The sequence below is a fragment of the Protopterus annectens genome, chromosome 6.part0 (assembly GCF_019279795.1).
Source record: "Protopterus annectens isolate FY-2018-M chromosome 6.part0, PAN1.0, whole genome shotgun sequence".
NCBI classification, from domain to species: Eukaryota; Metazoa; Chordata; order Ceratodontiformes; family Protopteridae; genus Protopterus; species Protopterus annectens.
Window position 1 is genome coordinate 1,774,419,725 of NC_056737.1, and position 24,080 is coordinate 1,774,443,804.

A 24,080-nucleotide genomic window follows, 5' to 3' on the forward strand; every position below is an offset into this window, starting at 1 on the left:
GGGATTGCATAATCCAAGCATTCCTGGCAGTGTTCATGGAATGCCTGTATAACAGGTTCTGAGGTGTGGCCCATAATTTGCACCTGCACAGGGCCTTTAATGGATTCCACATCAGTTTGGTGGAGTGCAAGTTTTGCTTTACACATGTTTTTCACTGTGGTTTTCTGGCCAGGGACTGTGGTCAGGATGTGTATATCTGGTGTGATTACTCTATGGTCTGGTCTTACCAGTGAGGGATACACTTCTCATCTTGCCATCCAGTACCCATGTTGCTGATTATCACATCCAGTATGCTTACCCCTCTTGTAGGAGTGGTACGTTGTTCCTGGGCATTTTGGTTTAAGGATTCTGGGAACTTTTGTCCTACAGTGTTGGAGCTAGTATAATGCTCCCAGTCTATGTTTGGGTATTTTCAGTCACCCAATATAATGTGGTTTGGAGGGCTTGATATATTCATGTATTCCAACATAGGCCAAGTGCAGTTCCTGGTGTTAGGATGGTAGTCTGTAGCAGGCTATAAACTGGGAGCCAGTTTTAGCCACTGTTACTTGACCATGGCTAGTCCATGCTGCTTCTTGTTGTGGTACCAACATGGGGGTGTGGTTATCCTTGACAATTATTGCTAGTCACCCTCCTTTTGTAGCTTGTTCCATGTTTTGAGGCTGTAAAGCACAGTATGAGGTATAACCTGGTAGTGTTAGGGTGCTGTTGTGAGCCTTGATCCAGTTTTCTGTTACAGGACAGATATCAACATTCTCCATACTGGGGGAGTTTAGACTGCATGCATCTTGCTGTTTAGACTTCTGGCATTGGGTAGCATTACATCTAGGTTCTTATCCCTTGTGATACCTATGGAGGTGGGTTTGTGTTTTGAGCCTTACCTATTCAAGGCACGCTGTGGGTAACAACAGCCTTTGCCAGTATCCATAAGGCCTGGACTGATAGGTGCACACCACCCCTAGCAGGTGGAGCATCATGTCATGCTCAGCATGTCATCCCAGGCTGGCACACATTGGATCCCCTTTGACTAACTGCAATACTTCAGCCAATTATTACAATTGATCATCTCATCATCATATTGTGGCATCATGCTTGGTGAGGGTAGGATGTTAGTCAGGGTCATCAAGTTTGCATATACTACATGGTGTTACATTGCTTAACACATGGCATTCATGCCTCAGGTGGTGCTGCAGGGCTGCCTCTGTCATATGCACATATTACACTCCCTGTACATGTTTGAGAGCAGGTTATGTCATTTTAGGCATCCCTGTTATTATATGAGTGAGTCACAGATGGGTATCATTCCCAGGGTTCCTACTGAGCCAGTGTATGTGCTATGCGTTGCCTCTTTGCCAAGGCCAGGGCATACTGGGCACACCTCCTTCTGCCTACTGAGGCAGGCTCAGGTTGTTCCTCCCCCGAGTCACGCTCTGCCTGTGATGACCTTGGCAATGGTGGGGGGCTATTTGGCCCGGCCCTATACTGGTCCTGCTGCAGCTGTTTTCGCAAGATCATATTATGTAGCATAGCACATACCATGACAATTTGGGTACATGTAGTTGGTGAGTACTGCAAGGCTCCACCAGATGTGTCCAGACATCGGAACCGTGACTTGAGCAGCCCAAACACACGCTCTATTACATTACATGTTTGCGCGTGTGCCTCATTATGGCGTTCCTGTTCAGGTGTGTGTGCATTTCTGATGGGTGTCATCAGCCATGGCTCCAGTGCATAACCTGCATCCCCCACTAGGTGTCCATGTGGGATGTCCCCACTGGCAAATGTCTGGTACAGCTGCGTCAAATGCCAGATATGGGAATCATGGTAGCTCCCAGGGCAGCCAGCACACACATTCATTATTATGACCTGGGCATCACACATGACCTGGCAGTTGATGGAGGGGAAGCCCTTGCGGTTAATGTAGGCCCTACCCCGCTCACTGGCTGGTGCTTTGATGCGTATGTGCATGCAGTCTATTGCACCCACTACCTCAGGGTATTCCGCTATTTTCTGGAAGAGACGCATATTGCTGGCCAATACCTCACAGGCATTGGGGAAATATACATGATCACCGACATGTGCTGACATGGCATCCAGGAACTGGTGCAGTACCCTGGAGGCTGATGCCTGTGATATCCCCATCATACCACCAGTCGGTCTCTGGAAGGTACCTGTTGCTAGTATTCTTAGGCCAACACATACCTTGGTTTCCACTGGGATGGGTTCCCCTCTGTTGGTTCTGTGTGTGAGGCGTGGCCTGCACAGCTCAACAATTTGGTGCAGGAGGTCTCTGTCCACTCTATAGCGCTCCACTATCTCCAGCTCATGTAACCCGTGGTAGGTGACCCTGGGCCTGTACACTCTTCTCCGTCTCCTCACTGTGGGTTGTCTGGCACCATTTGCATTGTCACCACCCTCAGCAAGTAGCCTATGTCTCCGTATGACAGCTATGGCAGCCCCTAGCATTTCTGCTCTGAGTTCAGCATTTTCAGTTTTCACTTCTAATAGCTTGCTCCTGTCTTGCAGTGTCTCTTGAGAGAAACATCCTGCACTGCTGTTTGCAGTTTTAAGTGCTTGGCTGGGCTACTATTCTGCCTGTGTAATTACCTGCTTCTAATTGTTTTCACCTGCTAGCTCCAGCAGTATTCCCTGCTAGCTTCCTACTAATTCTGTTGCTTCCTGTTTCCTTTCTGTTTCCTCAGGGGGGAGCAATGTGGATACCAGCAGAAACTCGCTCACAGTGGCTTACATGCACGTACACATGCTTACACGGTTTAGAATCATCTTATTCGGGCTAAAACGCGTGCACACCAGCGCAAACAGTCTTACAAGTCTGCCAACAGGCTCCCACATGCTCAGTCTGCCTTACACGCTCGCACACTGCCCTACTCGCGCCTCATGGCACGCGCATGCACCCAGCAAGAAACTTTGGTGTAAGCAACAGTGTACACCTTCCATTTCTTGACTTTCCCATGCTTATCTTGTGGCACTCCTCTTTCCCTGATCTGTGTCTGTCATCTGTCATGTAACACTGACCTCCAATGAACTGCATTTCTTTCTGCCATTCCCCCCTGTGATGTCACCTATCTCCTACTCTATTCCTCCCCCTTATGTATCTCTTACACTACTCAGAATGTGCTCATTTGCTATGTGACAGTGGAATTCAGTATCCTAACGCTCATTTACATCAGATTGCCTACTAATGCTTAGTTACATGTCTTAGACTCAGCTTCCCCCCTTAGCAACCACTAAACGGTGGCCATGTTGTTTTTGGTCTGCTGGTCCCTGCAGTGTAAATCCATGTATTGCATAAAACCCACATTTGTGGGTTTATAACCTTCATTTTTATGTTTTAAATATTTATTTCTCATATTTGCATCAGGGTACCTTGCCAATGGCCACATATTTGGCCATTGGCATGCTGCCTGACACATATGCACCCTTTATTTGGAGCTGACATGGCTCCATTGTGTTATTTGCAGAAACGTACTCAGTTGTCAACTAAGTACATTTCTGCAGCTAAAACGGCTCTTACATGGGCTGCTTTGGGCTTCCTGGATCGCTAATCTACCTCATTTGCATGCCTTTCGGCTGCAAGTGAGGTGATTAGCATATCCACGCCCACTCTGTGTAAGAGACGTTTTAGCTGGTCTCTTACACGGAATTTCGGGCTGTTCCTGGATCGCAAGGGCTGCATGGAGTCTTACACTACTCTTAGACTCCGTGCAAGCCTTCGTGAATCCTGCCCATTATTTACATTACACAATGTGTGAGGTTATATATGGACCCAAACTATTATCACTTTCTCTGTAAATCAATATATGGTGATGAACAAATGGTAAAACAAGTTACTTTATTTTCCCAGTGTCAGTAAAGTGAGTTGCTTTGAAATGTTAATTTTAGTGGCAAAATAAAACGTAGCACTTACCTCTATATTCTAATGTTAGTATGAAGTGAAGGTAGAATGCCAAAGATTTTGCAGAGTTCATCCTAACACATGAAATATGAAAAAAATGTCAGTAGTGAGATTTCAAAATAGTATGAAATGTACAGAGAGAGCATGCAGTTAGTATATAAAGTATCTGTAGTTATATACTAATTGTACCTCCTCTGTTTCCTTTTAATAGGATCCCATGTCATGCAGGAGTATTAATAAATGTGGATAAATGCTGACTCACAAAGTCCAGCTTCATAAGCATGCACATTAACAATTTATTTCAATTCTAAAGTTAATAACTTTCACATACCAAAAGCAGTGTTTTTATACCACTATCATCAGTAACAGTCCTGCTAAGAAAGCATAATCCATATTTAGACACACACACACACACACACACACACACACACACACACACACACACACACACACACACACGCACACACATGCACACACACACACACACACACATGCATACACCACCTCTACCATTACCAAAAGCATAGCTTTATTCCTTCTCATAAATAATAATCCTCACCATCACCCTCAACAGTGGCTATAATACATGGCATGAATTCCCACACTTGTAGTGGTGATGGAGATATAACAGGATGATTATGCCCATACGGAGCTTGGATGAATGAATAGAGTGACAGTCCTGGGATTTTTGCTTAATGTTGCTGGTGCTCAGTTTCTGAGTCTGGGGTACAGTTCTGGACTCTCAATAATGTCTTGATGCTGCCTGAGTGCAATTTGCATGTCCTCCCATGTACACATTTTTCAGAAAGCATAGTATCTCCCTCCTACATTCCAAAGATCTGCTGTTTACAATGATCATCAGCGCTAATACCATGGACTCCCAGGCACAATTACAACCCTACTTCCAAAGTATGTCAGATTGCATATAATATTAGACACCAATGTCTACTCCAGGTAGTCAAAGCATCACAAACTCCTAAGTCCCACTTATATGCCACCTCCAAAATGCTCCCCATATCCATTTAATTGCTGTATCTTAAATGTCCATTCAAAGATTCAGACAATAGTCATTTGAGCTCCCTACTGAAATGTCAGCTCACAAAATGCCAAGTGCTAACACACCAGGAAAAAAAAAGATCAGAAACCCAGGAAAAGAGCAAATTTAAAAGACGAAATTAAACAAAAATGCACCAGAAGTACCACGGCAAACAAATTTAATAGAAGTAAGGGCTTTCAAGGATTCACCTCTTCTTCAGACTTAATTAATCAAAAAATACACATGACTTTATAATACAATCAATTAAGTAAAATAATCAATCAATTATAATTTAAAATCACAGTAACACAATAGTACTTTTGCTGATAAACTAACTTACTCTAAAACTTGATATAATTACTAAAAAGTACTAAATTTTGTTAATGTTTGAGGGGTCTGGCCCTCAAGAAGGGTTTAAGGGATACCATATTATTTAAACCCGGAGGTTTGTCTGCATGAAATAACATAATCTATTTCTGTTCAGCTTCCTCAGTAAAATTTTTTATGTCTCCCCCCTCTTGTTTGTTGTTAGAATCTCTAAGACTAAACATTTAAAAACATGCTCTTGTCCCTTGTTTACATTATGCATGGCTAGAGCACTACTCTCTTTCCTATTCTTAATGTCTCTGTAGTGCTCCAGTGTCCTGTCTTTAAGGTGTCGATTAGTCTTCCCAACATAATAGGAAAAACATATCATGCAATATGTGAAATAAACATTAGATGTCTTACAATCAGCATAGTTGATTTAAAACCTCCGTTTTTAAATAATATGGTATGCCTTAAACCCTTCTTGAGGGCCAGACCCCTCAAACATTAAACATTTTGAGTACTTTTTAGTAATTATATCAAGTTTTAGAGTAACTTAGTTTATTAGTAAAAGTACTATTGTGTTACTGTGATTTTAAATTGTAATTGATTGATTATTTTACTTAATTGATTGTATTATAAAGTCATGTGTATTTTTTGATGAATTAAGTCTGAAGAAGAGTTGAATCCTTGAAAGCTCTTACTTCTACTAAATTTGCTTGCCGAGATACTTCTGGTGCGTTTTTGTTTAATTTCGTCTCACTTATCCACTGTTTGTTTCATCTGTTTGGGACATTCTGTTTTCAAATTTAGAAGTCCACTTTTCTCCTTTAAGTTTCTTTTTTGTAGGGGGCACTCCCACTCCACTGCCCCCCCCCCCCACTGAACTTATATATACCAACTCCAAGATTGCCATACATTGTTGAAAAGGTAATATTCAGAGAAATGGCCATCAAGGACTTAGTATATGCAAATCCATGTTTGGCCTATTCAGTCTCCTTGTTTCAGGACTTGGTCTAGCAGGTCCCAACATTTCAAATGGTTACGATTATGGCTCATGTAGTAGGCATATACATTCCACATCCTCTGTAACTGTGCAGCCAGAGACATTTTATTTATGTACTGCTTTTTTTTCTTACATCTGAAAACATAGTTGGTCCACTAACCTTAAATTAAATAAAAACAGTAAATACTCAACAAAAAAAATGGTCTCTCCCTTTTTTAATTTCTACAAATGTTTTGGGTTTCTAATACCATGACATGAATGGACCCCATTCCTAAGTCAAAGTACGACTAAAGTTCATGAAATTAGTATTGTTTCACTCCTTGATGTCAGCCAAAAGTGCTCTTGGCAGCACCCGCAATGTGCCCAGTAATGACTCCTTCTGCAGTTCGTACAGGGTTACATGTATTGGTAACATATCTAAATAAGATTTTAGACCCTTTTTTATAAGACCCATTGCTCCTACTACTGTTGGAACTATTTGGATATCTTTCTTCCACATTGCTCTCATTTCTGCTTGCAGATCCTGATATTTTATAACTTTATGTCTCTCTATGCGCAGGACACTGTAGTCACTGGGTGTGGAGATTTCAATGATCAATGTTACTCTTGTCTTCTTTTCCTGGACCACTATATCCAGTTTTCTAGCATCTGTCTTTTGAATTGTTGGTAATGGATGATCCCATATGATGTAGACTTCATCATTTTCTATGATGCCTTGTGGCTCATGTTTCCAGTGCTTTTCAGCAACTTCAGAACCATAATGTTTGCACAATCCCCAATGCAACAGTCTTTCCACATTATTGTGCCTTTCAGTATACAATCCTGCCATTAGTATGTAACAAACAGCAACAAGGTGTGCAACTGTTTCCAGTTCAGTTTTACAAACATACATTTGTCTGTTGCTCCCACATGTTCAATGGACTTTGTAAACCAGCGTGTACGTAGCCCACAAGCTTGAGCCGCCAATATTAACCTTTCATCTCTTGGTATGAATTCACCTCTCCTTAACCATTTCTGCATTTGTTCCTGATCAACATGAGGTTCTTCTAGAAGTTTTCTATACTTTCAACTATATTTATGCATTTTCCACATTTCTTGCCTTTTCATCTGATCCTTCACCTTATGTTCTTTCTTTTGTTTTTTGGCACATTCAGTTGCTGCCTGATTTTTATCTACTTCTGGTTTGATTTCCATTTCTTCTTGACACTGATATACTTCTGCTAGATTAAGCAGGGAAGTCATCTTAGATTTATTCTCCTCATGTTTCAAAACTTTCACAACATTTGGGTCTCGTGAGGTCAGCAAATATGTGTGGAGTCGCACGATTGCAGATCTGTATATGTAATCAATTTCAAGGAAGCCCATCTCTCCTTCGGAACAGGGAATATATAATCTTGCTTTAATATCTAATCTATCCAACACATTTTTGGGTCACTCAATCACTCCAAAACTGTAAGTTAGGACAGGAAGAGCAAAATTGTTTATTGCTTGGGTTTTGTTCCTAGATGTCAATGCTGTTTTCGGGATTAATTTAAGTCTTCTAAAATATTCCTTATTAAGTTTTACTCACATTTGTTCATGTTTTATTGCTGATCCTTCATCAATTCCCAAGTATTTATACACTCCCTTTTGCCCAAGTTCTTTTATATCACATTCTTGTCCCAAACTGATGTTTCCTGGTGCTGTAGTTTTCCTGCTTTAAAGGTTGCTTTTGCACATTTATCAAGGCCAAATGACATTCTAATATCATCTGAAAAAGTTTTGACAAACTGCAGTTGTGCTTTCAGTTCCTTATCTGATGAGCTATACAATTTTAAATTATCGACAAATAGAAAATGAGAAGTCTTTAGTCTTTGTTGTTTTCTAGGAGCCAAATTGTAGCCATGGCCTAAGCTGTTAAGTAAACAGCTTAATGGGTTAAGGGCAAGGCAGAACAGCAACAGTGACAGAGAGTCACCCTGGAATATCCCCCTTTGAATTTTTATCCCTGGGATAATAATTTGTCCTTTATCATGGTTTAATTGCAAAGTGGTCTGCCATTGTTTCATGGTCACTGTAACATAGTAGATCAGTGTAGGATGCATCTTATACATTTTTAAGCACTCATTTTATCTATGAATGTGGGATACTATCAAATTTTCTTTGTAATCAGTCCATGCCATACTTAGATTCTTCCCCTTTTCACAGTTCTCCACTATGACTTTATTTAACAACAAATGATCCTTTGTTCCATATGACTTTCTTTTATTGCCCTTTTGTTCTACTGCCATAATTGAGTTTTCTTCTAAATTACTATAAACTCTGCCAGCATCAATTCCCATGTATAGTTTATATGTCATCGGAAGGCAAGTTATTGGTCTATTATTTTTGGGGTAACTTGCAGGTTCACTCAAGTAGGAGCATTTTTTTACCTGTTGTTAGCCAGATTGGTGTCTGTCGAGGTGCACATATAAATAGTTCTTACTCATGACTAGGTCTTCATGCAAAGATGTTAATATTTTTAACCAAAAGTTATGCTCTGCATCTGGGCCTGGGGTTTTCCAATTAGAAGCTTTTCTTAACTTTACTTCAATCTCTCTGGCTGCTACTTCATCCCATTCATATCCTGTACCTTTAAACTTCTTATTCTTTCTTTTACTTCTTTTATCCATTTAGGATCATTAAAACTGCTTAAACAATGACCCCAGTGACTGCCAAAACAAAATAAATGTAATAAAATCACCGTGTTGCAGCCAGGACTCACCACAACTCTTCACAAGTAACAACTGTTTTATTAACACAGTAAAAAGTATTCATTAAGAGCTTTCATCCCCTCAAAACGGGGACTTCATCAGAATACATGCCTTTTGTAAAATCCTACATATATAGCCTAACGTATTAGTGACATCATCACCACATAAATATATTTAAAGACACCATCACCATATAGAAAAAAATGAGTGCTTTAAAAACATTTAAAACATGCTTGAAAACATTTGAAATAATCTCCAATGCTTTATAAAAATTCTAACATAACCTTTTGTCCTTAGCTCTCTTAATTAGCAGGGGTTTTACAGAAATAACTTAATTTAACCTAAAACCCTGACCTGCCTGCAGATTAATTTGCCACTTTACCTCTTTTTCTTCAATTAAATTTCTATAATCCCCCCTCTAGGATTAACTAAAACTTTCTCTAAAATGCCAGAGTGGAACTCCTGGAAATTCCTACAAACTAAAGAATGCCTATACAATGCATTATTATTATTATTATTATTATTATTATTATTATTATTATTTCTGGATATCTGGTATGTGTGTTCACATATTTTGTTTCTTAATTGACTTTCGGTTTTTCCAACATAATATGCTGGACACCCTTTACATACTGCGAGGTAAATGACACCAAGTATTTGACAATTGCACTTAACAAATTCCACTTTTGATTTCAAGGCATTTTCCAAAACAACCATTTTACTGTCCACTATATAACAGCATTGCGAACAGGACCCACATTTCTTAGTACCATCTTGCTTATTAGCTTGTAAATTCATTACCTGTTCAAAACTTTCTTTACTATTTGCCCCAATTTTATATATGTAGGTAGGTCTCTCTCCTACCACCCCTCTTAAATCTGGATTCCCCCTAAGTATGGCCCAGTTCTTTTCCATAATATCCTTCACTTTGCCTACCTTTCCCCAGTAGGGGAGAATCATAGCCCTTTCAAAATTATTTTTTTGTCCTTGAATTGAATCTCTCACCATACTAAAGTTTCCTAACAGGGGTTTGAATCTTTTACCCCATTCCTTTCTAACGTAGTTAACATTCTCCTGAACCATCCCATGTGGGTACCCTCTTTCATGAAACATTTCAGCAACTTTCTGTAATTCATCCTCTAAGTCACTAGCCAATGATGTCATTCCAACAACCCGTATCATCTGGCCTTTCACAATACTGGCCTTTTGATGTGGATGATGACTGCTCGAATATTCAAGATAAGAGTTGCTGAATGTGGGTTTTCTATATATTTTAGATGTAAAACCACATGAAGTTTTGAATATCTGAGTATCAAGATAACTAATTGTCAAGGGGATGCTCATGTGAGTAAATTTTAAAAAACTAGTAGTGGAATTCGAATACATAACAAATTCCTCCATTTTACCTATGGAGCTATTCCACAAAATAAAAATGTCATCCAAAATTCTTACGTATAATTTGACATTTTGAAAATACTCACATTCAAAAACTTTGTTTAATTCCCAGCCTAAAAGGACCAAGTTTGCAAATATGAGAGCACATGAGGCTCCCATAGCGACACCTTTGTTTTGTTTGAAGTATTCTCCTTCAAAATATATGTAATTGTGATCTAAAACTAACCCCATAAAGTCTACTATTAAATTCACCATCTCATTTGAGAAACCTGATATTTTGTGTAAACAATTAGCAAACACATCTAGACCATCATCTCTAGGAATAGAAGTGAACAAATCCACTACATCGATGGTCAAAAAATAATGTTACTTTCCCAAAGCTCTTCCCTTATTCTACCAAGAAAATCCCATGAATCTTTCACTAAATGCTCTACTTTGTTCACAACTTGTTTTAACCAAAACTCTACAGCAACTTCAAATGTGTACGTTTTTGAGCCCTGTCCTGCGACAACAGGCCAAAATGATAAATCATCTAACCCCTTATGTGTTTTCGGAATTCCGAAAATGGTGGCCACCGTCGGATTCTTAACTTTCAAAAAACTGTAGATTTCGGATGTGATACACTCATCCAAGAGGTATCCTTCCAAATAATAATCTATTCTCCGATAACTAATGTTTACCTTATTGAGAGAAACATGGGTATATACATTGGTATCATGTAACATCTCTAAATATTTTTGGGAGTAGTGCAAAGCATCAAAAATAACCATCCCTCCCCCTTTGTCAGGATGCATAACTCTAATTGTCCTATTATGTCTGAGCTGTTCTAGTAGTCTTTTTTCTTCCCCACTGAGATTTCTATAAAAAAAATATTTTTCTCTCTTGCTTTTAAAGCATACAAATCTTCAGTCATGGCCTTCTCGAAAACATTGAGGGTGGAATCTAATGGTGGGTTATAAACACTCTTGTTTTTAATCTCTTTGTTCCTATTATAATTAACATGTTCACCTTGGTCCCTAAACAGAAAGGATAAATTCAATTTTCTCATATATACTTTCAACTCCAAGATTGTGCCCGTATAATCAAAACCTCTAGCTGGCAAAAATTTCAACCTCTTCATGAACAATAAAAAATGCTCCTTGGTTGAGTTATTTCTGAATAATTATAAATATGATAACCCCTATATGTACTGACAATCCCATTCCTTAGGATTTCGTTGTCACTATTGGTCATTATTCTCTTCTCCACTTGGTTCTGTTTAACCACTGATTTGGTACCCTTTCCACATCTCTTCACTCCCCCTGTGACGGATCCACACAGTCTACCTGGTTTGTGTTATGCCTCGAGCCATGTACCACTGTGTATGTTTGATTATTGCTTGATCTGACATGCTGCTACAATACTATATGCTGCTAATATTGTAACAATACAATATGCTTAAGAGCAGGCCTTGCTCACTGATTACTGGTATAACTGAACTTTTGTTGACCTGTAAGTTGTTTATCAGCTTAAAATATGTTTACCAGAATATGGGGATTTCAATAAGGAACTATATCACAAGTTTGTGGGCTAACTGTTCTTCAGAAAAGGGAAGTAATGCATAAGACCAGACATTACGAGACTTGTTTACAACTTAGAAAATGATCTGTAATTTTCTAAAATATTCCATCAACTCATGATGAGCTTGTGATCTATATGTCATTAGTTGAACCTATTGACCCTGTTGTTTGTTCAAGACTATAAAAAGCTCAAAGGCTAAAATGGAAATCCTCATCATCCAGATTTGATCACAGCATCAGCCTGAACTGAGCAAAGAACCATTTTGCCAGTGTCGGCCCTGCCTTGACTGAACAGATAGCTGCAGTGAATATGACTGAAGTCTCCCTATCAGTGGCAAAGATGATTTTGTTTATGCATATGCTTGTAAGTACATGATTTATTCATTTTTCTGTTTATTTAGTAAGTTTTTGTTTAATAAATTGTTAAGTTTGAGCCTTGGTGTCTTGTGTCATTTCTAATTTTGTATTAACCTCAGACTTTAAAGTAACAGACTAGTTCAACTTGGCACAGTGAGCAGGGTCTGAGGTTTGCAGTGGAAATGTCACAAGAACAACCAATGTTTTTCCTTTAAAACATATAGGCATAGGCAAGAAGGATGTTGTGTCAGGTACCCCAAATAAGGTGGGCGTTGGTACTATGATGCCAGCATTGTTTGGGAAATGGGATCCTCTTGCTAAGGTATTAAGGCAAGTTTCACCCCCTCCTTCCCCAAAACCTTTGCAAGAAAGACCTAAGGCAGACCCTGATAGTCTAGCTAAGGCTTTAACGGAGCTAAAATTGGATGATAAGGGGAAAAAGGTGAAGGAAGGGGTGGGAGCGGCTGGATGGCTGTTCTTTGAGGCAATTCAAGAATTAGACAGAGATGTAGAGAAACTTAAAGAAAAAGTCCTAGAGTTAGAAGAGCAATGTAAAGAACACACGCATACACACAGATTGGATAGAGATGCCTTGGAGAAGGCAGATATGGCACTTGTTAAAGTAGGAGAGGAAGCTGAACACTGGAAATCTAATTTGGTGACTCTAGCTACTCGAATAATTCAACAGTGTAGACAACGAAATGGGAAAAAATTACACCGTCCGCCCTCAAGGTCCCGGGTTCGTGTTTTGCTGTGTAAGGCAGAGTTTAACCCCGAGAAGTGGGAAGGTGATCTTCCTTCAACTGATGAGGGTGATAGTGATTTTGAAATAGTAAATTTCCCATCAGTGGAGGCATGTCCAGTTATTGAGAAAAAGGGACAATGGATTGGAGGGGCGCCACAACAATGGATTGAGGTGCGGAGTTATAGCCAAGCTGAGTTATTAAATGTAATCCAAATATATAAAAAACAGGTAGACTGTGTGGATCCGTCACAGACCACCCCTTGCATCGAGCAACGTATGCTGTGTATCCCTTATAAGAGTTAAAACTGACAACGTCAATTTGAATCTCACCATTACTTTACAGTAGATGCAGCATGATATTAAGCAAAATAATACTGAAACTATTGTGGTCAATAGCAAGGGATGCAACAACAGATTAAACCACACTGAAGCTTTAGATGACCACATAAAAATATCATACCAATGCAAAACAGTTATATCCTGTATTTCAGCAACAATATTTATAATTTGCCCAAACCTGGGGGGATAAAAAGGCAACCCATTGGCAGAGAGAACTGCAACTATATCACTGGGTGTGGCCAATACACTTTGCATGTGAAAATAAGTCTTGTATATTAATTTTTGACTACCTTGCTAGTAAAAAAGGAACAAAGTAGGTCTGTCCATTTGCTACATTGCCCTTGCAATTTGGAAATAATTGGTGGGTACCTCAAATTGAGTCTACTTTGATTGATTATAATGATGTACCCATTGATTTGGCAGGTTGTGAGACCTGGCCCCAGGGGTGGGTATGCATGATGGTGAAAAGGAAGCCTCACCCATGCTTATATAATGGAACTGGGGAATGCACTTGGAAAAGGTATGTAGTAAATGGTACGGACATCTACCAACTAAATGATACCACAGTTTGTGTGATATCCTCCTGTAAATTAGCCTGGACTGATGGGATAATCACAAATAGTGGAGCACACTGTAAAAGTAACATCCATGCAATTACTGATTTTTGTACTGGAGAACTTATTTAGATTGACTAGATGGATGGACATCACATTTAATACTAGCATAGAACCATTACACACTTTTAGATGGCCATCTCTAGTCCACCCGGACTTTCAACAGATTAAGCAGGAAGGACAAAAAGTGCTGCAACTATTAAATAAAACATTGAATGATGTGCATCAAACAGTGATTAAAATGATTAAAGATAAAGGTGCAATTGTAAAAATTGCAAATGAAATACAGGATATAACTGTTTTGCATTAGTATAATATTTTTATGTGGTCATCTAAAGCTTCAGTATTGTTTAATTTGTTGTTGCATCCCTTGCTATTGACCACAATAGTTTCAGTGTTATTTTGTTTAATATCATGCTGCATCTACTGTAAAGTAATGGGGAGATACAAATTGATGTTGTCGGTTTTAACTCTTATAAGGGATACACAGCGTACGTTGCTTGATGTAAGGGGTTGTCTGTGATGGATCCACACAGTCTACCTGTTTTTTGTTATGCCTCGAGCCAAGTACCACTGTATAAGTTTGATTATTGCTTGATCTGACATGCTGCTAAAATACTATATGCTGCTAATATTGTAAAAATACAATATGCTTAAGAGCAGGCCTTGCTCACTGATTACTGGTATAACTAAACTTTTGTTGACCTGTAAGTTGTTTATCAGCTTAAAAGCTGTTTACCAGAATATGGGGATTTCAATGAGGAACTATATCACGAGTTTGTGGGCTAGCTGTTCTTCAGAAAAGGGAAGTAAGGCATAAGACCAGATATTACGAGACTTGTTTACAACTTAGGAAATTATCTGTAATGTTCTAAAATATTCCATCAACTCATGATGAGCTTGTGATCTATATGTCATAAGTTGAACCTATTGACCCTGTTATTTGTTCAAGACTATAAAAAGCTCAAAGGTTAAAATGGAAATCATCATCATCCAGATTTGATCACAGCATCAGCCTGAACTGAGTATAGAGCCATTTTGCCAGTGTCGGCCCTGCCTTGACTGAACAGATAGCTGCACTGAATAGGATTGAAGTCTCCCTATCAGTGGCAAAGATGATTTTGTTTATGCATATACTTGTAAATACATGATTTATTAGTTTTTTCTGTTTATTTAGTAAGTTTTTGTTTAATAAATTGTTAAGTTTGAGCCTTGGTGTCTTGTGTCATTTCTAATTCTGTATTAACCTCAGACTTTAAAGTAACGGACTAGTTCACTCCCACATCCCATTTTTCTTGTGCTTGAAAAAAATGTTGATTATTTCTATAGTTATTGTACTGAAAACTGTTGGCATAACTATTAGATTTAAAAAGGGGACTTCTCATTTCCTTCCTATACATATATTCTTCATTATGGGGTGGGTGTGTCTCTCTCCAACTGTTTTATGTTCCTTCTGTTTTAAAATATATGCTCTATTCTCTTTGTACTCTTTTAAGTCCCTCTGTAACTTTTTACATTTTATGCCAAAACTGTTATTACACTTATTATCTATCATCCTGAATTGTTTAAAATACAATTTTTCATATTCTGGGAACAGTAAATCATTTTTGATGTCATTATTTAACGTCTCTACTTCACCAATCAAACGACACAGTTTAGAGTCATTACATAAAATAATCTTTTCCACAAGCTCTAATCCATGATTATTGAACATTTCAATAAATTCAATAACCAGTTTATCATCATATTCAATCCCAAAAGGAAACTTGTAAACCCTTAAACCTTTTGGCACAATTTTCTTCTGATAATATTCATTCAAATAAGCATTCTCTAGTTCGAGATTTCTAACATAAAACATTTTTTCTCTAATAAGAATATATTTTCTTTCAGAGTCCCAGTCTTTGTTGCATGTTTCTCAGTCTTTTTAACATTTTCCATGTTGTGTTGGTCATTAAAAACAAAAGGTTTCTTTAAAAAACTATCAATATCAACTTGTCCAGTCACAACCACATTGTCAGCATTGTGTCGTCTTGTAGATGCAATATTAGAACCAAAACCCCTTAGTCGTTGGCCTTGCACCAGTTCTATACACAGTAGAAGCACCAGGAGTTTCATTTCCACTGCTCTCCGTTGTCACCACTCCATTCCCCAGTTCGTTTATACTTTTTTCAACAGTTGTGGAGTTTAAAACTAAACAAGATGCCAAACGTTGCCTGCGTTCAGTCTCCGAACCACTCTGCCATGTCTCCCTGTCTTCCCCTGCAGAAGTTCCGCCTCCTGGTGACTGATTTCGCTTTCGCTTTACTGAGGCCCCATCAATGAAGCCTTAGGATTGGCTAAACATGTCAATGAGGTGGGTCAGCTCACCTTTCATGATTGCCAACTCTGAATATACTCTATTCAGCTCGTCTCTGTTTACTAACGAAAAAAGTAATGGAATTTCATCAAGAGAGTCCATGCTGCAAGGCTGCTCTAGTAAAAATGCCAAAACTGTTTAAAACAATGACCCCAGTGACTGCCAAAACAAAATAAATGTAATAAAATCACTGTGTTGCAGCCAGGACTCACCAAAACTCTCCACAAGTAACAACTGTTTTATTAACACAGTAAAAAGTATTCATTAAGTGCATTCAACCCCTCAAAACGGGGACGTCATCAGAATACATGCATTCTGTAAAATCCTTCATATAAAGCCCAATGAATTAGTGACATCATCACCACATAAATACATTTAAAGACACCATCACCATATAGAAAAATATGTGCTTTTTACTGTGTTAATAAAACAGTTGTTACTTGTGGAGAGTTGTGGTGAGTCCTGGCTGCAACACAGTGATTTTATTATATTTATTTCATTTAGCATCATTGTTGTGTTCCACAGGATCTTCATAGATACTTCTCCAAAATGCATCTATTTCTTCTTTTTTGGCAATCTTTCAATTCCTTTTACCTTGTTTCCCAATTCTCTATAAAACTTTTTTGGGACATCACTAAACTGCCTATTTTGTACTTTTCCTTTATATTTATTTGTGTATCTTCTAAGTTTTTCTGCTTGTGCTGAAATTTTAATTTATTATTTGCGATAGTGCATGATAAAGCCTGGTCTGTTCTAATACTGCGCACTGCTTTTATCACATCTATCTTTCTTAGTATTTTGTTGATCTAGTCCCTCTTCTATAGTCTTCTACCAGTGACACTTCTTGTTTTAATTGCTTTATATTTTTCTCTATTCGATATTTCCATTATGGTATTCGATTTCTCCCCTTCCTTTGCCTCATTACCCTGTGCACAGTAACATATCCTGTTTACTTCTGTTATATCTCATGGATCTCTATGGACAGTCCTGATTACTGTGTTCATTTGTTTTATCAAACTTCTGACTTTTGGGGTTTATTGACCTTCTGCAGTCTATTTCTTTCATTGATTTTAATATATCTATGTCCATTAAATCAAGCAATTCTTCCTTTTGTTCATTTTCCTCCAGACTAAGGGCACATACTTTGTTTTCCACTTCCTGCGGACATTCTATAGAAAGATCTATAGCATCTTACTGTGGCACCTTATCTTCAATTTCATCCTGTACCATCCATTGCTTTGTCATATGGGAACTCACTGGCATATCACTTCTCAGCATTGACTGCATCAGAGTTTCCACAGTCTCCTGTTCCTTCCTTTGCTGTCTAGTTTTAAATGAATGTTTATACTAGTGGAAGGCTTCAAAATATCTTGATATGGCACCTGACCAATTGCTTCCTGTTCCACTGACTTCCCCTTAATTTGGACATCTATTGCTCTATCCTGTTGTGGTGCTTTCTGCATTAGATTTTCTACACTGAATCCTTAACTTTGCAGGTGCTCCATAACCTTAATTTCTATTCCTTTAACTTCTCCATTACTGGTCTCCTTTTCTACTTTTCCTCTTTGTATACTTATCTTTTTTTAAATTGTAAAGTTTTCCATATCCGGATTCCTTTACCTGTATTTCTCTTCAAATATATTTGCTGCTGTTCTTTTTGTATTGGTTAGTTTTGCTTTCTCCTTTGCATAAATATTACACCATATTAAATCTCTTTTCCTTTCCCATGTCCATATTTCTTCTTCGGATGTCTCCTGATCTTTCTGCTTCTCCTTACTTTGGGGACTCACTCCATCATGCTGTGATGCAGTCTGTGTTAGACTTTCTACATTAAATCCTTCACTCTGCAGACACTCCATAACTTCAACTTCTATTTCCTTAACTTCTCCTTTACTAATCTTCTTTTCCACATTCCATCTTTGTGATATTATTTTTTTATTGTGAAATGTTCCATATCTGGATGCCTTTGCCTGTATTTCTCTTCGAATATCATTGTGACTGTTTTCTCTCTGTTAGTTTACTTGGCTTTCTCCTTTGCATAAATATTGTATCATATCAAATCTCTCTTTCTTTCCCATGTCCATATTTCTTTTTTATACTTTTCAAAAATGTCTAGGTTTTGTTGTTTACATTTTTGCACTTCCTCAGATGCTTCTTGTTCCAAACAGATCAAAGTTTCTTGATCTATATACTGTTTTTCAAAAATCTGTTGCATTAATGAACACAGCATTTTATTTGAAGTTTCTGACAGTTTTTCCTGTGAAAGTATTTTTCTTTCCTCTAATTTATCTCTTAATCTCTTTGTATATCCTCTGTCTGGTAATTCTGGGCTTTTTGCATAATAGTAACAATAAATAATTTATTTCTTATCCTCAATAGCCCACTCCATCATTTTTATGGCTCTTCTTTGGCCTATCAGTTTTTGTGATTTTTGTGGACTGCTACTTCTTTCTACAACAGGGGGGGGGCATCCTCCCCTTGGGTCTGGCCTGGCCCCATTGTAGGAATGTTTCCAGATTTGGAGGATTCTACACTGTCATTTTTCCAGTCCTGGCACCAGTGTGCCTACCAGGATTGGGCACTTTTTTATCCTAGGACTTGTGCACTCAGCTATCTTTTTTGTTTTTGACTTACTTCTGTCCATGATATGTGCTATATAATTACAGTCTATATATCAGTGTTGCCTTGGTGAGATTTTGTTAAAAACAGGGTCCATCTCGTGAAGGTACTAACCAAGACTTGAATATGAATTCATCTTCAGCACTACTACTCCCTTTTGCTTGTTGACTTTTCATCTCTCCATTAGGATCCTTTGCAAATGGGTCACTGTCTCATTAGGACTAAACCTTTCTAGAAAATAACTTAATAAAAATAAAGCAAAGCAAACAGCCCATAGGAAGACATCAGTGCCAACACATATAAAGTCACTGAGACAGGAGGAAGAATTGTCAAACAACAGGTATGCAATGCCACAATAGGCTACTGGAGCAGTACTGAGATGGTATTCTGAAAAACCTGTACTGGAATAAGACCATGCACAGAAGACAGAATTCCACACCAGAGAACCGAGAACTAGTACAGTAAGGTAATAATAAAATGGAGAAATGAAAGAGGTGTAGATAGTGGTTCTCCCTCAGATGTTGATGTGAGACCACAGGCAAAGACACAGATAGTGGTCTCCCCCTCAGATGTTAATGTGAGACCACAGGCAAAGAACATGATAAATGTCTGAATTAGGCATATAGTTCTATAGAGGGATGATACCAAACTGAGGAGTTGCTAGTGTCAGATTTTGTAATAAAGCTTTTTTTTCAGGATAGGGCCCTCAAACCAAAGCTATGCAAAAAGGCAGTGAGGCAGAATGGATAGCAGAATCAAATGTTAGCAGGCAGTGTTGTAAGAAGGAGGAAAGAGCTTTTCAAAGCTGCACAGCATAAATGAGTGCTGCACTCAGAAACTAGAAGACAGCACTCTGAAAGCACATGCACATGTTACTCACAGGGAGACACTTAAACAACAGTGTGTGCAGGGAAAGGGACAGCACATTGAGGTGGTATGAAACAGGGTACTGTGGCTGCAGGCATGACAAGCAACTCAGTAACAGTATGTAACAATGCAATATAATAATGACAATATAACATGGATGCAGCCAGGTTTGAATGATACTGGAAAGACATAAGACAGCATGTGGGCAGTGTGACTCCACTGGGAACTAGTGCAAGACAATTGTATACAGGTAGAAAGCTGTCAGTGTCATGTGCTGAGACATAGTGGAGAATGGGAGAATTGAACACAGTGAGTAAAGTACAACTGTGCATACATAAATCATAGGCAGGAAGAGATGCCAGAATGAGATGCCCTCAGATACTATTGTAAGATCACAACACATACAGATGATGAAAATTTTCAGAGATGCTGAACAAAACTTTAACAGTGGCAGCATACAGGGTAAAGGACAATAAAATTAGTTACAATCAGACAGCAGGGTAAAGCCATGCCTAAAGGAGTATGTGGGGAAGAAGGCAGTTGCTGCTGCTGTCATCAGACAGTATTATCTTGTTATAATTTCCTCCATAATTGTATTATCGGATAAGCAGATGAGCTGCACTGTATGATAACATACCCACACACCGATGAAGGCACTGGTGTATAAGCAGGTAATACGTCACTGACTTTGAAGAGAGATAAACCATTCACTAAACCAGTTGAAACAACAACCATGTATATGTCAAAGAAGGAAAATGACTTACATTACAGAAGGGAAGCTGCTTCATTCAAATGCACGACTAGTTATACCAAACTCAGAAGATAATGTAAAGCTGCATGCAATGAAGGTATGCAGACTAAAGATGCAGATAAGGATGAATGCAGAGAAGGTACGCCAGAATTAGATGCAGGTCAGATACTGGGGTGAGGATGAATGCAGACAAGGTGTGCCAGGTTTAGATGCAGGTCAGATACTGGGGTGAGAATGAATGCAGAAAATGTATGCCAAGTTTAGATGCAGGTGAGATACTGGGGTGAGGATGAATGCAGATAAATCGTGCCAGGTTTAGATGTTGGTCTAATACTGCATACAGGAAAAGGATATCAGACTCAGATTCCAGACAGTCAGTCTAAATAACCAATATCTGTAGTTAGTAATGTACATGAATTGCAGAGGAAGAAAATCACAATTCATAATGATCCCTGAACTATAAATAACTAGCAATGAAAAACAAATTAAACTCAGGGATGAGTTATGGTTAACTGGATGACTCACAGATCACTGGAGTAGACTTGCATCTCTATAGAGGAGATAGGTTTAAAAGAAGGGTGATGTTGGCATCCTACAGAAAGGCCTCACTGAGACCAACAACTGGTGTCAGAACCATGGCCTTAAGCTAAGTGCCAAAAAATGTGTCGTCATCCCCTTTGGGAAAAACCCAGTTCCCATGAATTACGACATCGATGGTAGTCCACTGAACACAGAAGGCATTATAAGAGATCTGGGAACACAGGTTGGCAGCAACCTCTCTTTTTGACCACCACATTGCCACTGTGGTCAGAAAGTTCTTCTATGTGGCATATCTCATTACTAAGGGTTTTGCATGCAGGAAGAAAGAGGTCATTGTCTCCCTCTACTCTTCCTTCATTAGGCCAGTCATTGAGTACAATGCCCCATTTGGCATGTACCTCACTAAACATCTGCAACAACTGGAGAGGCCGCAAAAGTTCCTCACAAAGAGGATATTAGGCCTTAAACATTTGTCCTATATGGACAGACTAAAAAAACTCCCAGCTATTCTGTCTCATATCGCCTACTTAGAGGCGATCTCTGCTTGACTTACAAAGCTATGTCTGACCCAGCTCTGTTAAAACTGCTACATCTAAAGAAATCCCAATCTCTCCGCATCACATGCTCCAGAGACCTCTACCTCATTACCACAATCAACAGAACATGCTGGAGGGACAGGTTCATAACCCAGAGGCTGCCCATGCTATGGAATAGACTTCTCATACATGTCAAGCAGAGCACCTCACTGGCCTTCTTCAAGAGAAATCTTGATGAGTGGATGGGAAATAGAAAATTCACCCCAGGGATCACTCCAGTGGCTCTACTTGATAGAGGCACTGGGAACTAACTGTGGCATGATGCCGGGGCACATCTATGGGCTAAGCTTGTAAAGGCTCCAGGACTGTTGGCCTAGTATACATCTATGAACCTATGAACAGAGCAAAGGCAGGCTTACAGTTCTTGGTGAGTCCTTTTGGGTAGTCACTGCACAGTACAACTGTGAACAACTGACAACTGCAACTGGCTGTTAACTGACAACAACTGTCTTTAGCAGCCTCTTTTATAGACTAGCTTAACTGTCACAACTGTTTCAGTTCTAATTTTCATTTCATATTTTGAAAATCAACCAACAGCTCTTTACCAAAGTTCCTTCCTGTCTTTCAGCTTCTGACAGTAACACATAGCAATTATCAACATTCCAATGACATCATCTGTAGATCAGCTGATTCTGGGAAAGACTGCATTTAGAATCTCCTTCACAAATATGTGCTGTTAGAAATGTAAAGGAACACTGTTCAAGTCTTTAAAATATTTTGTACAAACAGATTACAAATCAAAATGTAAGAACATATTTACAGTATCATAGGTAGTCATGCTGGCATATAATGCACAGGTTAATCTAAAATTATGTATAAAAACTTCAGTCAGACATGCTAGCACAAATTACAGTGTCTAACTTCTTCACACTAGACACCAGTAAGTAGATTGTGTTTTCTGTTTACATTAACTGAAACAGAGAGGTGGGCATCTCCTCCTAAATAAACTTTAACCTAGCTGTTACCTCTTCCTCACAAAGTTTGTTTCAGATACATATTACCAGCATTTCCTTTAAATTTCCACAGTGCACCAGCTGGTAACTAATGACCACATCTCCTTGGTATAGCTGAAAGGCTTCTGTAATGCATCTGTAGCCTCCCTTCTGCATAATTACTACCAAGGCATTTATGGTTTCTGCAAACATCACACTGTATAGAAGGAGGCAGTGTTCATACAAAGCTCTAACATGACAGCTAAAAATCTCTCATTTATTCACTGTCCACCATTTGCTTCTGCTATTTTGAAAGTTTTTAAAAAACCTGTCTCCACCTCAAAGCTCTGCTGACTGAACAGAGGTTGTTAATACGGACTGTGTTACATTAACTGGATAGTTACTTGTGTCCATCAGAGGCATAACTCTCAACTGCTATGACTTGCACAAAACGCTATGATTATGGCCCTCAGATTGATCCTCGTAGATTTAGGATCTTCCTCATAAAGTTAGACCTGTCTATGAGTACATACCTTATAAAGGAATTAAACTAAGCCTAAACAAACATTCCATATCATTAACTCTATAGGGTCTAGTATATAAAGACCTTCTATTGTGAATAAGAAAGTGATCTTCTTCCAGACCCTTTGCTATATTTTTTAAAGGCCAGTGCTATGACTTTTAATGCTTAAATGCTGAGAGGTATGATCTGATCCTCAATGCCCTGGGTTCAATAATCCTCATATAAAGTTAGGAGGTGTGACCAAGTAAAAAAAAAAGCATGGAATGGGTGAACATCTGCTTTCTTTTCTGGGAAGAAAAGTGAAAAATGAGGTGCTATGTAGTTCACTTCCTGAAAGTGAAGTCAGGAGGGATGGTCACTTGAGTAACATTTCAGTCACTCATAATATCTCAGGACCATATCGGGCAGTATAAATAGAAGCATCTGTTACACTTAACTACAGCCACATTTACATGCGTCTTAATGGACCAGAAACACCATGCCCTCTTGTCTAAATATACCTCTGCTGCTGCTGCTGCTGTTACCAGGCATGAAAAAGAAATTGCATAAAAAATAAAAGTCCAAATTCATCAAGCCATCTTACTTTCTACAACAAATAAGTAGTTACTACTTATCCTACAACACCTGTTTTAATCTCCTGGTTATATGAATTAGGATCATGACTCCATACTGTATATATATATATATATATATATATATATATATATATATATATATATATATATTTGCATTCTTAGTGTGTGCAGCAAATAGTACTTGCAGTTTAGTTTAGTAGCACAGTCAGAGACTGTAGCTGTAGTGGGGTCAGTTGTTGCAAAGGCAAGGTTGCGTGGCATCAAGCTGAGCTTAGCATTATTTAAATATCAGTTATTCCAGAGTCAAAACAAATTG

The 24,080-nt window shown here is 38.6% G+C and overlaps 2 protein-coding genes across 2 annotated transcripts in view; one reads left to right on the forward strand and one right to left on the reverse strand.

Annotated features, from left to right (window-relative positions):
- TECTA (tectorin alpha) overlaps positions 1-24,080 on the reverse strand; it is a 623,032-nt gene that overhangs the window by 582,284 nt on the left and 16,668 nt on the right. Inside the window, exon 2 of the mRNA XM_044075148.1 lies at positions 3,929-3,990. Coding sequence (XP_043931083.1) covers positions 3,929-3,989 — 61 coding nt within the window. The 5' untranslated portion in view covers position 3,990. The remainder of the gene's footprint in view (positions 1-3,928; positions 3,991-24,080) is intronic.
- Positions 12,915-24,080, forward strand: part of LOC122804025 (hydroxysteroid 11-beta-dehydrogenase 1-like protein) — a 238,509-nt gene continuing 227,343 nt past the window's right edge. The window contains exon 1 of the mRNA XM_044073703.1: positions 12,915-13,139. Within this exon, the coding sequence (XP_043929638.1) occupies positions 12,915-13,139 (225 nt within the window). The remainder of the gene's footprint in view (positions 13,140-24,080) is intronic.